General features: G+C 38.6%; 1 protein-coding gene across 1 annotated transcript in view; it reads left to right on the forward strand.

The window, feature by feature from the left end:
- Positions 1-757: 757 nt before the first annotated feature.
- MRPS27 (mitochondrial ribosomal protein S27) overlaps positions 758-16,473 on the forward strand; it is a 44,985-nt gene continuing 29,269 nt past the window's right edge. Inside the window, exons 1-4 of the mRNA XM_032206152.1 lie at positions 758-847; positions 2,826-2,903; positions 8,061-8,131; positions 10,029-10,087. Coding sequence (XP_032062043.1) covers positions 784-847; positions 2,826-2,903; positions 8,061-8,131; positions 10,029-10,087 — 272 coding nt within the window. The 5' untranslated portion in view covers positions 758-783. The remainder of the gene's footprint in view (positions 848-2,825; positions 2,904-8,060; positions 8,132-10,028; positions 10,088-16,473) is intronic.

Raw genomic sequence — 16,473 nt, forward strand, 5'->3', positions numbered from 1 at the left:
ACTCTTGACAAGTTTTCAGCCTGTGAGAGAATGATTCTCATCTGGGACACGACAAGCACTGACCGCAGCTTAAATGTACGTTTTCGATTTGCCGAGCAAAATGTTAAAAAGCCACAGAAACAAAAATGCCTGTATTCTGTGTAATTGGAGCACGGTACTGATACACTTCATGAAATCTGAAGGAAAAATAATCCTTGAAGTGGCACGTTTTCCATTAAACTTAGGAGCAGCCCCAGCGGGTAACGCAGCACGGATTGCCCCGGGTGACGCCGCCACTTGCTCCCCACGGGCCCTCCCCGTGCCTCGAGGCTGAAATCCGCCCAACCTGGGACTCTCTCCGGGGCTGGCGTTGGGATCTGGCAGCTGCCCCACGCCGCACCCAGGCAGCAGAGTTTTACCTTCCTTTACCTCATTTCACCGAATTCCACCCTTCCTTAAATCCACACTTTGCGGCATTCCGGCAGGAACTACAACTCCCAGCAGGCATACGGCTGGCAGCACCCGCCAAGCATGCTGGGAGTTGTAGTACCCCAGCCGCTCTCCCAGCCTCTGCGCAGCCCAGGACCGCCACCACCCCGCATCCCACCGCCCTCTCCCCACCGCGCAGTCCCCGCTACCTCCGGCCACACATCCCCAGCACCCCGGGGCGGGCAGGCGAGCCGCCGAGCGCCGCACCGCCTCCCGCATCACCCGCTGGGACCCGCCGCCGAGCACCGCCGCCATTTTGTGCCCGGGCCTGCCGGGGAGCTGGGAGGGGTCGCAGCCTGCCCCGCCCTCGGCGACATGGCCGCCCCCGTGCTGGTGCGAGGCGCGCTGCGGAGCGGGAAGGCCCTGGGCGCTGCGGCAGGTCGGTGCCGCGCCGCGCTGTGGGGATGGGGTCGGGGTCGGACACGGCCGCTTGCTGTGGTGGGCTGCGGGGGTCGTGAGGGGGCTCGCGGGTGGCTGCGGTGCGGGGATGGGGAAGTGGAAGGGGGTTTGGGGGTTTGGGGGAGGCTGTGTCGGTAGGGGTGGCCGAGGTGGAGGGCGAGCAGCGCTGGGTGACGGGAGTTAGCGTGGGGGGGGTGTTGGGGGTGATAAATCATAGAATCATTTAGGTTGGAAAGGATAAGCCCCGGGCAGGCAGAGTTTAGCAAAAGCCGTCTAGTGAGTAAGGTGACAAAGTCATATAGTCAGGATGGTTGCTTTTGAGGAGCTGTCTTTCCACAAACAAACAACAAAAAATCCCCCCCCCCCAAAACAAACAAACAAACAAAAAAACACACACACACACAAAAAAACACAAATAAAAAAATCCCCCTCAACCTAAAAAAGAAACACAAAAAACAAACATACAACATTTGAGAACTCAACTCCACAAAGTTTACTTGAAACATGTTATTCATGCATAATCTTAAGGTGCCTTTCCGACTTTCCTGAGCAGGAATCCTCTGTGCTTCTTCCTGGTCACTAAATGCCCGTGTCTCAGAAATTGTGGGAAATATTACGGAAATGCCTGCTTTGCCTCCTGGTGTAGTAGCTGCTCAGAAGTGAACCAGCATGGGGAGCACAGATGTGACTTCCAGCTTGTCTGTCTACAGAACGTAGTGCTTTAGATGTTTGTATTTTAGGAATGGCATCCTTAGCTGTGAATGAACATACAGAAATTTATTAAAAAAAAAAAAAAGACAAAAAGAAACAGACCTTTTGTGTGCATCATTTATCAGCGTAATGAAAAGCGTCTTTAAAAGTAATGGGTCTTTTTCTCATGATCTGTTTAATTAAGCTGTGTACATAGTTTTGCAGCCTGTCTGTGGAACTGTATGCTGGGTCATTTTGACAAAAATTTACACAGATGTTCAGAGCTGGGTATCTGTGTAAATTTGTCAAGAGAATGATAAAGTAAAGGATGAAAATTATTACATACCCAAGAATTTCAAAGTTTCAGTGTAGCAATTAGGCTTTCAGATAAGGACTTTGAAGTAGTCACTAAGACTTCTTTGTAGGATAATAACATATATTTCTAAAATATTTTGTGTCTCTTAAGAATAATTTCTGCAACCTTCTGCTTCTGCAAGTATTTCTTCATCCTTAAGCAAAGTTTATCCAGTTCTTCATGCATCTTCAAGGCCTCATCATCTGTCAGTGATGAGCAAACATAAACCACGTTCTTCCAACTGAAACATTTTCTGTTTTGCTTCAGAAGCTAGAAGAGAGTCTAGAGCAGTTTTCAAAAGTACAAGCAGTATCTAGAAAAAAGTTTCATAAACTTTTGAGTGAACTTTGCATATCGCAGGAGCTGTAAGCAAGAGCTGATCAAATGTGGAATGTTTGTATATGAGCATCTAGCATCATTTCCAGTGAGACTGTTATGTAGAGGCAGAAAAAAACCTCAGCCAGGAGCAACAAAAAAAGCCTTTTTTCTGCATGATCTTTCCCTATGTTTACACTTTTCTGCCTACTTTTAACTAAATGCTAGTGTTTCATGAAAAAAGGCCATGTGTACAAAGAAGCTATCCTTTATTGTTGATTGATTGTTTTTCCCCACCTCTACGAATTTCTTATTTTCTTAAATACATAGTTCAGTTTTGGGAATATTGGTTGCATGCTGGTAAGAACTTTTAAGGGGGAAATTTTCTGTTTTAAAGATGACAAAGTAATAATGGCTTTTTCAGACACAAGGAATCCAAACTGCTTTGGTAGTGCTGCTGACAGCTGTGCCAAATCAGTAAATGTGACAGAAAAAAGGTGATACCTGATAAATAATTGATATGCTTATTTAGAAGTGTTTAGGCAACCTGGCATACACAGTGATTTATTTTATTTTATTTTATTTTATTTTGCATTAGGTAGAAGATCTCTTCTTTCTGCAGCCTATGTGGACAGCACAAAATGGGAAAAGAGGCAAAAAGAAGAGCATAATCTGGGTAAGAAAAGTTTATTTCTTCCACTTTGACTAATTATTTGCACCTGAAATCATATTAAACTAGTACATCATCTATAAATACTTCAAAATAAGAAAAAGTAAGGAGCAAAATGCTTCTGAAGTTCTGTGCAAACATGTGCTCAATGTGTTAGAAATACCTTGCATATTCAAAGCTGAAATGCTGAAACAAGTCAGGATTTTCCAATTTAATTAACTTTTAGTTTCTACAAACTGATTTTTTTTTCTTTCAAAAAATCCAGAGCTTTTATGAATGACATATTTTTGTGTCTGAAAGCTAAGAAGATTCTGTGATTACAACTAATGTTTTAATTCTAATACAGTGCAAAGGATGACCTACTGTGTAAGTATTAGAGTGTTCCTGTTTAAAAATGTTCTTTTTTAAATAATATTTTCTTCAGAATTTTGCAAGAGGGAAAATTACATGTCTTGTTGAAGTTTTATGTTTTTTAGTTTAAGGGAAAAATTAAACATTTTATTTCAGATGAGTTGCACATCAAACTATATATGTATCGTTCTGAGAATCTGCATGGGAGCTTTGTAGCTAAATTCACTGGCTAGATTACATTTCAGATGATATGCCACCATAAAGGATCATAAAGAGACTGTTGTACATTGTAACCCTTTGCTGCCCATGCTGTGTTTTCCGACCTGAAGCCACAGGCTTGAATGCCCTGGGATGCATTTGAACCTGTCATTTCCAGCTAAAAAAAAGTTCTGTTTTTTTTTGTTTGTTTGTTTGTTTTTTTTTTGTTTTGGCTGACTTCACAGGCAATAGAGATCCCTTGTAGAAGAAAACAGTGTACAAGTTCTTGTACAGTCCACGTTTGGCTTTCCCCAGCCCTAGCAAGGTCTTTTGTGACTCTTTGGCAAGCGCAGTTTTTGCTGCTGATCTTGGTTTGAAGTTTTTGCCAGTGGTCTTGATCCAAAGCAGATGCCTGTTCTATGATCTTCCAAGAACTACTTTGCATTTTCATTCTGTGTTCATGGAAAAAGAAAACAAGTTAACACAGTGTCAGCTGTATTAGCATTTGCAAAGAGGAGGCAACACTAGAGACATCTGCTCTGTAGCTGTCAGTTGCATGGTTGTGAATGTAATCTTCTGTCTAGCTTCAACCATCAGTTGATGGTTGTAGCTAGAGAGAATTCCTCGTGTTGAGAAGATGCTATTTTGCTTGTGTATTTCAGGCAGTGCTTCAGAACTTCTATTTTGCAAAACTATACTGTGTTACTACACTTCCAGAAAAAAAGTATTTTTGAATTAAAGATGAAAGAATTGTTTTAAAGCTAGTTCAGTTTCTTGCTGCAGTTGTTTGGTGCCATCTCAGATATAAACTTATTTACTGTGTCCATATAAGGATACATCCTATTCTTTTCTCCATAGTCCCAATTTAGCCTTCCAAGCATGGGTGTGCTAGCAAACTCCAGTACTGAAAAAAGTGTGGGAAATAGCTAGGTTGTATTTTGTGTACAGAAGCATGTTTGTTCAGAGAGGCATTTATAGTCCTTGCCTTAATTTGGGATTTACAAACTACTTGCTGATAGGAAGATACCTGTTTAGAAGGAAATTCTAAATTCTAAATATTCTTATTAAAAATTAGATACCAAGGAAAAGGAGGCATGGCTGGACTTAGATTCTGTAATACATGTATTTCCCTTGGTTTGTCGCTAACAAGGGTAAAATTACGTGATAGTAAGTATCTTGATAAAAAAAAAAGATAGCAGTTACTGAAGTCCAAGGGGCTGGCGTAGGAAATGTGTTTGTAAAAAACTCAAGGTATCTGAAGTGCCTCACCCAAAGCACCAGGTGGCAGTGCCGCCTTTGCAAGCTTGAGTAATTTCCATTGAAAGAATTCTTTGGTATAAGGTTCTTTCCAGAAGCTGCCAGGGACGTGGATATACTGAGAAATATAAGTTTGTACTTGCCTCAGCCTTCATTTATATTTTTCTTTCCTTTTTAAAATAAATCAGGGATGTCTTTATGTAGAAAATGTAAACGCGTTAGCTCATGAGTTAAGGTATTAGCTCTGCCTATCTCTCCTAGGGGTGGAAAATTTAGGGTCTCAGTTGTAGCTGCCGTCCCATCACTCGTTTTCAGCCCTGTCCTAGATGGACAACTTCTGAGAACTAAAGGGTAGTTTATGTCCTGTGACCTCACATCATGTTGTTGCTACTTGTTGAATTCCATATGCTATGGATTGGTATATACTAGGAATCAAATAGAAACTATATGGATTTCTTAGATGTAGAAATTTTAGGGCAGTATTTATGAGAAAGTATTTGTACTAGTGACGTCTTTGATAATAACTGGTGAGTACATAGTGTGAAAGCACCTGCAACATGCATCTGTTAGAATGTGCACAGAATTTTGCTTTGGCTGTTAAAATATTTGTTTGGGTTCTACATCAATGTTAGCACTCAATTTTTATTAATGATGTTGCTAGGAGACCAGGGCAGTCACTCTCACATTCTAATACTTCTGTCAGGAAGTTTTTAACTGAAAACAAGCTTTAATCTTGATCTTTTAATAAGAACTTACAGTAAGCTTGGTTCAGAAAAGTTGTTGAATTGTTTCAAATCATGAATCTGAGAAAAAAGTCTGCTCCTAGGCAGTCTTCAAAAAAAAAAAAAAAAGCAAGCTAGAACAGAATTAGTCACTCGTAATTATTCATATTTAGAAACTAGAGCAGAAATCACAATTTGTCTGGAAACAAAGCTAAATTTCCAATTTACTTGATTTGTTTCCTATTCTTTGTTTCATTAACTTTCTTTTTATTGTGACTCATGTACTGGAGCTGATAGGTAAGTGATTGATGTTGATTTCCATGCTGAAGCTCTGGTGGAGAATTTTACCTTTGTAGGCAACGTAAAAGATCAATTGTTAAAATTCTGCAATGGGAAGTCTCCTAAAGTAGGCATTTGTATAAATTGCTAACAGTTTTGAGATCTTGCACTCATGGCATTGTATTCATTTGGTTTTTAATCTCCGTAAGTACTCAGTGTTCCTCAAATGGACTTTTCATGTTCATGAATACTTAGACAAAAGAACTGCCAAGCTCGAGGTTAAATATAGCCCACGACGGCTTTGAGTGTCACCTTACTGTTTTCTGAGTGATACGCGTAACAGAAATTTTTCTGGAGTAAACAATTAAGTTCCCAACCTGTGCCATTGTCTGTCTCTGATCCATGTTGCTTTGTCATCAAATGTAGCAGATTTGAGTGAACACTTTTCTTCAGCCATCTCAAAGCACAAATGAAGAACGTTGGCTCACAGTAGGCTTAGTAAATTTAGGCAAGAATCTAGCCATTCTTGATTCTTGTCAAGATGACCCAGCTGCAGCATCTGCCCTCTCTTAAATTCTAGTGCTATTGGTAATGCCCTCAAGGACTTTACCCATGTGCTGCATCATGACCTTCCTGGGTGCTGGGGAGACAGGTAATACAGAGTGAAATACAAATTCTCTCTGTATGGGTATTCCCACAGAAAATGCTTTACTACTAAAAAAGTTGATCTGCTGTCTTAGTGGCTTTGTGATGTAGCGTGGCATTGGTGGGCCACATAATTTCAGCATCCTATATTGTATTTTGCAGGAGCTGGTACTTGCCTTGGCATTTTTGCCCTTAGTTTCCATTCCCTTTCGTGGTTGCAGAATGCTCACCTTCCCTTAGCTAAAGATAACTGCATGTCAAAGATAGTCTTTTGGTGTTTCAAGTAACACCTTCAAGTGCCTCATAAAGGAAGAGGTTATGCAAATACAAAATACTGGTATGCTACAGACAGCAGCATTATCCAAACTCAGAGTCAAGCAAGACAGACTCTTGCCATTTTATTACAGCAAAAATCTTTGCACATGCTGTAATTTGAGAGAGCATTTTTAAGAGAGTAGCATTGAATACTATTTCTGCTGTTAGAAGTGAAGAATATTCTAAATGAACTGTTAGATTACTGTTAATGTTCACTGGTGATGCAAGAGCACTTTTAAATCACTTGTTCTGTGAACAGAGCATACATGGACTGCATCCCTTGGGGTCATTGTGTGTTACTGGTCCAACACTGCTTCCTGACATTAATAATTTCACCAGCATAGAAGGCTTAGTCATTTCTGATGCAGTGCTGTAGGTTGTGTCCACCTCATGTTCCATGGACAGGTATGGGAGTCAGATGACCTTTTTGGAAAATGAATTGTAAAATGAGCCAAGCCATCAGCTCTTGTAGCATGGCCGATGGGACTGATACAGAGGTGACAGAGAGGCAGGTTTAGTAATGATGTGAGCCTTGGGGTGCACTGGAGGAAGGGAGATACTAGTGATGTGATAAGAATATGTTGGATTCCTGTTCCTGGAAAATGAGGGAGAAAAGAAGGAAAGAGTACGGTTGAAGTCTCTAAATAGCTTAAATTGAATATTATCAGTCCATGTCTCAGGTAAGAATCAAGCAGCTGATACTGTGCATACAATGAGCAGCTTACTCTTCTTGAGTCATAATTATGTTCCAGAAACAGTACAGAACTAAAACTAGAGATTAAATTCATGTAGTTCTATGTTTGTCTACCTGTTCAAAAAGTCAAAAAGCTTTAAAATTTCTGTATGGTCAAATTAATACTTTTATATGACTGCTTGAGCAGAACGCTATAAAGTTAATAAGGCAGTGGCACAGTGCCCCGTTTGGTTAACAGAATTTCTTCCACCTGCTGTTGGTGACGGTAGGGTTTGTCAGTACGGTACTGCTTCTTTCTGTGTCTCTTTGTTTTAACACAAAGGGAAGGACAAACACCAAAGGCACTGTCCAGCATACATGAAGCTTGAAAGCAAGTGTCAAGTATCAGGACATCTGTTCAAGGTTTTTAGATGAGACATATTAGCTATGCTCATTTCATCCCATACATTATAGTATAGTTTGCTTTTTTTCCCAAGTTCTTTTAAATCATCACGTTGAGTACCTTTCCGCATGTTGTTTTCTGTAAAAGTAATTAATAATAATTGGAAATACTGTTTTCATGCAACTTCAAAATGAGAACCAAAATAAGGAACCAGAATTTAATTTTATGGACACAGGTACTATTCCAAGTTACATGACAGCTCTGCAGGTTTTGCAGTAATATCAGTTGATTAAACATAATGTTTTTCCTTTTTTCTTCAGCTGAATTAGCCAACTTAATGGACAGAACCTATGAAAGAAAGCTGCCTGTCAGCTCTTTGACAATAGACCGGGTAAGAAAATAAATTCCAGTTGTAAAGTGATGGAGATGACAACAGAATGCTTATGAAATCAAGGAAGCCCAGAGGAGATAAATGATATCACCTCTGTCGGGAGTTGTGGGATCATAAATGTCTTGTTATGCTGTTAAATTGTTGTGTAAAGCTGTTTTATTATTACTTTCTGCTTATTAGTTAGTATCTGGACTATGGGGTCTTTAAAATAAATTTTTATTCTTAGCAAAATTAGGCCTTGCTTTGATACTTGGGCTATGTATTTCTGTAATGTGTATTCCCTCCCTTCTTGTGCTTTCTGTCTTTGTTAGTGAGAGCTTTAATGTCCTCTGAGACACTTCATAAGAACCCGGACTGCTAAGGGAATGCAGTGCATCAGTACACTGCCTGTCTGCATGCATCTTCCTCCACCTCCAGGCTCCTGTCAAAGTCAGGCAGGGATAGCTACGTTTTACCTCTGTAGTTTTCTTTCCTCACCTCAGCAGACTGAGGCAGGACAAATGTTGACAGGGTTAAGTGAAACCATTATTCGTAACTGTAATTAATAACCAGTTCTGTCGTCTGGATGGATGAATTTGGGAAGGCAGAAATGTGAGATGTGCTTTTAAGTTCTCTGTGTATGTGACCATTTGTGCCGAAGAAGCAGAATAAATGTCACTTGGTTTTTAAAAATCAAATTTCAAAATTGTCCCCCAAAAGTTAAGTCACCAACCTCGTACCTCAATAACAACATTAATGCTAATTAGAATCATTAGCACCACTGACTGAAGAGTCACAAAATATTTTGTATGGTTACTGAACATCCTTGATCATTGGCTCTGAGACTGTCTGTGGAGGAAATGGGTGTTCTTCTCCATTTTATTTCTTAATGAAATTTACTTCTTTCCCTCCTCATGTTTCTGCCTTGGGCCAACCTATTACCTGGAGAAGTAGCATTTCCAGATTTTCAAACAGCCCCGCTTACCAGTACCTGTAGCTCACATAAAATTGTCACTTTCCAAAATGTAAATAAAGCACATGGGCATGCTATTGCCACACTCAGAGATGAGATCTACACATACACATACGCAAGGAAAGTTAAGAAACTTGAAAGCTAGCACCAGTCAGCTTAAACTATTATTTTTAGCTCATTCTTAGGATAAAGAAAAGCATTGACTTTGAGAAAATGTTCTTTATATATTCTGAGGTAAAGGTATTATATAGGGTTCCAGCATCTTTATACTTACGTTAAATATACAGGGAAACAGGATTCACTGTTACCATAAGAGAATGTCTGGTTGAAAACCTTGCTTTTAATTAAAAGGTTTATAGCACTGGGAATTTTGTAACACTGCCTGGAGTAGGTGAAGTTTTAAATGGTTGGAAAGTTGTGCTTTTTAGTGTGAGGGGATGATTTTTTTTTTCTTACTGTTATTTGCATGTATATGTCCCTGTCCTTTAGAACTTATCATGTGAACAGGCAAAACAGGCAAAATGTTAGGGAAAAGAGTGATTTTTAGAAAGCGAACAAAGGCATGTTGAGACTTGCTGAAAATCAGAAAAAAAGCAATTGAATGCACATTCAAATTAAGGATATGTTTGAAGTAGAAAAAATTGTGCAAGAAGGAGCAAAAGTAGTGGGTATTGTGCTGTATGGATGTGATTCCTAGGTTGTCTCCATGTTTTCAATGTATATAGTAGTTTTTATAGGGGGGAATTGTCTGGGTTCAAAAAAGATTTTACTTTCTGCAGTCCAGAAGAAACCTGACTAGAAATGAGCAAAGACTTGAAGACCTCCGTTATTTCTAGTTACTTAAATATGTAAAACAAATATGTTGCGTTTATCCAGATGGCATTTTCTTCTAATATCCTTTGTGAATGTCCCTTCTGAAGCTTTTATTTCTTATTTTTTAATTAGTTTGTTGACAACATTTCTTCACGAGAGGAAGTGGATCAAGCTGAATATTACCTTTACAAGTAAGCATCTTTACCCTTAACGTGAACTTTGAGAAATACAAGTAAATATCATAAAGTCTTGCCCTTTAAAGACTCTGACCCTTTCCAGTGTATTGGCTTTGATTTCTCTGTTTCAATGTACATCTTGTTGCTGAGTCTTTCAACTCACGGGTAAGGGCCTTTTTGGTAACTTCCCTTTTGTCATGGCTACCCTCCTTCCAGACCTCTGCCATTGACTCCTGTCGAGCATGTTAGTCTGAGATGCTGAACTGTTAATACAACTGCCAGCTGTGATATAAATTAGGGATGCTGAAATCATAAGGAATTACATCTGTTTACAGTGTTTCCTTCTTAATCTTTTTTATCCTTCAAGTGATAATTTAAGTAAATTGTCTATAAGCATATTTGCATGTGTAAGTGTGCGTCTTGGAGAAGCTTGTTTTCTTAGGATGAACAGAACTGTATAGTGGGTTGCCATGGTAATGATCAAGACAGCAAGACTAAACAAAGTATAGCTTTGAAGGGTTTTTTAATATCCCTTTTTCATTTTGTGCTTCTGATTAACTGTGTAGTTCATCTTATTGCACAGGTTGTTAGGGTTTTCTACAACTATTTTTGTGTTGAGTAAAGTATATTGGGTACCTTTTCTGCTGGTTGAATGCTTGCTTTCTTCAGATCAGTGTCTCTAAATTGACTTTGAGAGGGCAGTAAATTTTGCTGATCACTAAAATAAATTAGTTCTTTCATGGATGGTTACATACATGTACATACATCAGTAATTTCATGGATGGTTACATAAATGTTTGAAAGTTAGATTTCCTGATGGTGATCATAGCTGATACAGTCAAAGTGCATGAGAAGACATTTTTACGAATAATGCCAAGTGGTTATATGTAAATAACAGTTATCGTTACTTTAATGAAGAAGTTTACTCTATGGCTGTTATAAGTAAAAGAATAGTTGTAAAAGCAGGACTGCATTACACTTTGAATCTCTCATCATCTGGTACTATTGTGCAATACCTGAACCTCAGAGTTTCAAGATGGAAACAAAAGAATTTGGTTTGCTGTAATATCTTATAATGAAATATATCTGTAATACCTTACAATGAAAAAATACAAAGAGGAGGAAGAATCTCTTAAAGAGTACAGGTTATTGGAGCTTTCATTCCTCCTGACCAAGATTTCATTAGTCCTGTCATAAAGAATCTATTTGCAGAAATCAGGTTTTGATTCTGCAAAAAGTCCTGGTGATAAGAAAACAGGAGAAAGTAAAGGCTGTTTGAGAAAAGCCCTCGGTTTTGTTTTACACGTACACTGTTAGTACCTTCTGCTAACATTCTTGAAGTTCGTAGTGTAATTTCTGCCACACAGACTCCAGTTCTCTCTAATTCAATCAGGCCTTGTAGGGTAGAGGATGCCAAGGAACCTTTGAATGCCCTGAAACCAAGAGAAAAGTGTGGTAGTTTAATTGTGGAGTCTCAAAATGTCACAGACAAAAACAATCAAGATAGCTGAGTGAGCTGTTTACATGTGATGTATCTTTAAGGCTCTTTCTTCCTTCTTGAAAACAAGAAGTTGAGAGAGAGTGACAAAAAATTAGAAGCACGGGAAAGCTTCCATAGTAAAAGGAAGAGAATAGAGTATAAATGTCTAACATATAAACATCTTTCCCAGTCTTCATCTGTGTCTGGTTAGTACCTCAGTTTAAAATACAGGGTTTTTGTCCTTATAACATGTTCTAAAGCAGAGGTTTTCCGTTCAAAAATAATTACAATTACTTACCACTTCTCTTAAGAAATAATTCTCCTGCAGCTGGTGATTGTGTGGTTATGTGTGCATCAAATATGGCCAGTTGTAATTGATACAGATTTTAGTAATCTGTAAGGAGAGAGTGGAAGGGTTCTGACGTGTCACATGGCTTGTCAGACAAGCTTTGGTTGGAATTTTTCTTGTATGTGTCTCTTTAATGCTGCTTGGTTCTGATGTTATGAAATGTTTAGTCTTTTAGTGATGTTCAAATTGGTTTTCCGGGAGACTTAATTCCCTCATGTTACATGGAACTATTTATTCTCAAAATGCATTAGCATGCAGGTAGTGAGACAGTATAGAGAGGTCTGTAATTCATGTGAAAATGTAAAAATCCCAATTATAACATAAGCTTCCCTTTCAAATGAAAATAAGTGTGCTAGCTTCAGGAAATACGAGATGTGGTTGGTACCCACAAGGTGCCTTTTATTATTCTTTACATTTTGCACTTACGGTAGAGTTCAAATGAAGGACATGTTTAGAAAGATATCTTTTGGCAGCTGGGAGGATGTTTGACACAGAGTCCTGCAAAAGCGACCACACCATGAGACATAAAGGAGGTGGCAGAGAGGGAGAGTTAAGGGATAAGAGAAGCTTTGTCAAGAAATCTCTTTTTCTGGCTTGTCACTTCCTTAATGAAAAACAGTTCAAAGCACATTTTTTTGTCCTTTATGCAAGGAGAGTAAGCTTTTAAAAAAAGAGAATTGCAGTATCACTGAAAAGCTTTATTGTATCTTTTAAGGCATACAAATCCACTGGGAGCAAATGGCATGTATTTTGCCTGGTAAGTTGACTGTATATGCATTTGCCCGAACATAAATATGCAGAATGCTCCTAAAGCCATGCGGTTTTTGCCTTAACTGCCTGTAGAGTGTAAGGGGGAGATTTTGATGTGTCTCCTTAGTGTTGGATGCTTCTGGCAATACGAGGTGAAGGGTAGTCAGTTCCAAGGCCCCTACAAGTTTTGAACATATTTGTGGTATGAAAGGGCAAACTTTGCCTGTGGAAAGAATCAGAGGGAAATAAATAGCATTTCCATGCTTGCTGTATGGGTTTTTCCTGAAGACAGGAGAGCCAGAATTTGTAAGCTTTGTAGGGTAGATTTCCCTTGTATGATGTCAGGCAGAGCATAATTTTGAAAAGTAGTATTTTGGAGTATTACAATAATGTACTTGGGGTCCTGAAATACAATATATGTATTATATTTAGACCTGTTTCTACTTTTTGTGCTTTTAAAGCACTGAATCTCCAGCCGTACTGTCTCCACAGAGGATCTGGAGCTCTCAAGAATAGCAGTGTGGAAACTGCTATGCAACATTGTGGAGTGTGTCAATAAGATGGTAAAGGCCATTTTGAGGCATGACGTCACCTGCTTTCAGTGCTCCTCTTTTTGTTCTCTTCTAAATACCTCCCCACCCCAACTGTCAGACTTGAAAATCCTTTCATCTCCTAGGATCTCAGCAGAAATACTAATCAGAATGCAGAGCACTTTCAACCTGATCAAAGAGCTGCAGTTCTCCTTACTTTGTCCTGTCTCACTGAGATGTCACTATTTCTCACATCAGGGTGGTTTTCAGATGATAGAAACATTAGCATAATGGAGAGAGGTTTTGTGGTGAGGTAACTCTGCTGATTCTGTGTAAAGGTTTTTTGCCAACAAAGATTTTCAATGTGTCTTAAAGCTATTGTGGAAGTTTTATGCTGAGATTCCTTAAGAGTTTTTTAATTGCATTAATTGAGTTTTCTCATCATAGTGTAGAAAAAATTATATACAGTCTGTAAAGTGCAAATGTTTATGTGTGGATGTGCTCTCCAAATTCTTGCACAATCTCCCTCAAATTTTTCATTGCTGTTTATTGATGGATACTTGTAGGAAATTGAGTTATTTCTGCAGATTTCAGTGCTTATGGTTTGGGAATAGTACTTGATTATAATCATAACATGGTACAATATCAAACTATTGGAAGTTCTTCTTAGTTATGCCATTATATCTTTCATGGTAGCAAGTTACATTTTTGAAGTCTGATTTCAGCCATTAAGTCATTTTCAGACTATAGCAGTCTCCATATATATGAAATATGCTTATTCCTTGCAATGCCAGTGTATCAATAGTTAGTCCAACATCACATGCAAAATAATTGTTACCAGCATGTCTGTTTTTCAGGTGAGAAAGTTGCAATATTTAATACTTTCACTCTATCAAGTGATTTGACGTTGCCTGAAAACATTCAGTTGCTCTCAAGTATTGCTTATAATAAGTGATCACAATGCACCAAAAAAAAATTGTCTCTTGGAATGCCCTGTGCATGGCATTCATTCACAGTAATGTGATACCCTGTTTTTGTATTTTCATCTGCAGAATGTAATAAGTACAGTTAACCTGGTCCAGCACAAATAGAAAAAGGAGAAGAGATACAGACACAGTCATACAAGATACTTAATTCTTCATTTAAGTTGTTTTCTCTGTGATAAAGCTGTAGATGACATAGACTTAGCTTTAGCTCCCTCCCCAGAAATATGAGCACTGAAAAGAAAAAAAAAGATATAAAAATAAATGAGTCAGATATATCTTACTATTATTCAAGTCATGCAGCAGTTATGTTTTGAAATTGTATCGAGAAGTGATGGAAAAGTCTGAGGGAAAAATACTCTTCATAGCCAGAATGGTATGTTTTACCAGTCTGGATGCCTGCCTCAGCTGAACAATCCAAAATAACTTCATTTGCAAAAGGCTTGAGCTGCTCTTTGGCAGCCTGGGAGTTAACAAGGAAAGGAAGCAGCAGTCAAGTTTACCTAAGTAGAATATTCCAGTGATTCGCAGTAAGTGACTGACAGAAATACCAGTTTTTAATGCAGTTGCATATGGTGCCCAGTGTGATGCTGCTTCATGGGAAGAACTGTTGGTCACTATCCAGGCAAGTGCTGTCAGATGTAAGGGTTATAGTTTTACAGACTGCACAGCTCTTCTGGCCCCAGCATTCATTCACTTCTTCACAGAGGGAAACATGTGCTTACTCTGCTTCGCATCCTTCACAGTTTGTACATTGTATGTCCATATTTTGTCACAGTCTGAGCTGTAGCTATACCAGCCTTTGGAGAAAATAACTAACAGGTACGCTTGAGAACCCACAGCCAAATTGCAGCAAGCCTAGTCCTGTAGCCATATCTTATTCAAGTAGGTGTACTCAGTCACTGAAACTATACTGTAAATTGTGGGAGAGCTGTGAAATAAAGATGCAACATTAAAAAGCATTCAGAAGGATCTCTCCCTGCAACACAGATCTTTTGTCATCTGCTTTTTGTAGTTCATGTCCTGTTGTAACATCTTCCCTTTAAGCTTGGCAGCAACCAGACAGTAATTTTCAAGGCACTGCATATAAGCAGAGAAAAAGTCAGAAGACTTGCATTCAATCGTTCTTTTTGTTTGTTTGTTTGTTTGTTTTTGTTTGTTTGTTTGTTTTTTTAATATTGCCAGCTCTAAAGGGACAAGCATTTGGATTTTTAAAACCCTCCATATTTAAAACAAGGGGGAAGAAAGTTTCTTCTACAAACAATATATAAATATACTAACCTTAGGTTAAAAAAAAAAAAAGGGTATTTCTGGAGTAAATAGGATGATAAAGCTGGTCAGATTCTGAAATGAAGAGAACTGACTGAGTCCACATCCTATGTAGATGCATTTTTCATTTACTATTGGGAGAAAGGATTTCATTACTTTTCCTATAAGAAAGGAATATTAACAGAATTGGCATATCTTTCAGGAAGTGTCTTTCTTGCCAACAGCTCAAAGCATTCCGTATAGTAGATAGCACTAGAAATAGACTGAAGTCTAGTGAGTGGGTAAGTATTTAGATCTTGACTGAATGTTGTACTTGTTACACATTGAAGGAGAGAAGGCAGTTTTGTCTCATGGTTTGATTTATACACACCATAAAGCTAATATTTGCTGTATTGAGTGGCATTCTGAAGGTTGTTTCATAAGTTTCTGCACCAGCAAAAACCCTGTCTGGAGACAAATTGTGCATTGTATTTTAGAAATATTGAAAGTCTAGACAGAGGTTACATTGCATCCAAAAATGTAAAGAGTGAGCAGTTCATCTGAATACAAATGAGCAGGACAGAGTAAAGCCTTTTGTAAGCTTTAGAATCTAAAACACAAACACATGCAGAGATTTATTCATTTGCTAGCTTTGATGACTAATAATTGTAAAGATACACTTGAGAATTAACCCCATCCAGCTTCCACTGAAAGGAGCTTCAGGTTCCATTACGGCTCCTGAATAGTATTGGCAGCTAGTGCCAGACAGCAGCTCCAAAACTATGTAAACAGAAGAAAAAAGCATATGAAGTTACTGTTTCTGTTGAATTCTGTCTGTTACAAATTTTCTAAGTAGAACTAACCAGTACCTCAATCTTTTCCAGTGAGGTGATGTTGAAGATTGCAACTACTTTGATAAAACCTGAATTTTTATTAGGTTTACAACTATATTCATAGCTACCATGATCCCTTCTTTAGGAACTGCGAATTTGGTGGTTCTAGTATCCATCAACCTGCATCATTCCTTTGTAGTGCAAATATTTATTCTGTTTTGAATCAAA

This window comes from Aythya fuligula, chromosome Z, assembly GCF_009819795.1.
Source record: "Aythya fuligula isolate bAytFul2 chromosome Z, bAytFul2.pri, whole genome shotgun sequence".
Lineage (NCBI taxonomy): Eukaryota > Metazoa > Chordata > Aves > Anseriformes > Anatidae > Aythya > Aythya fuligula.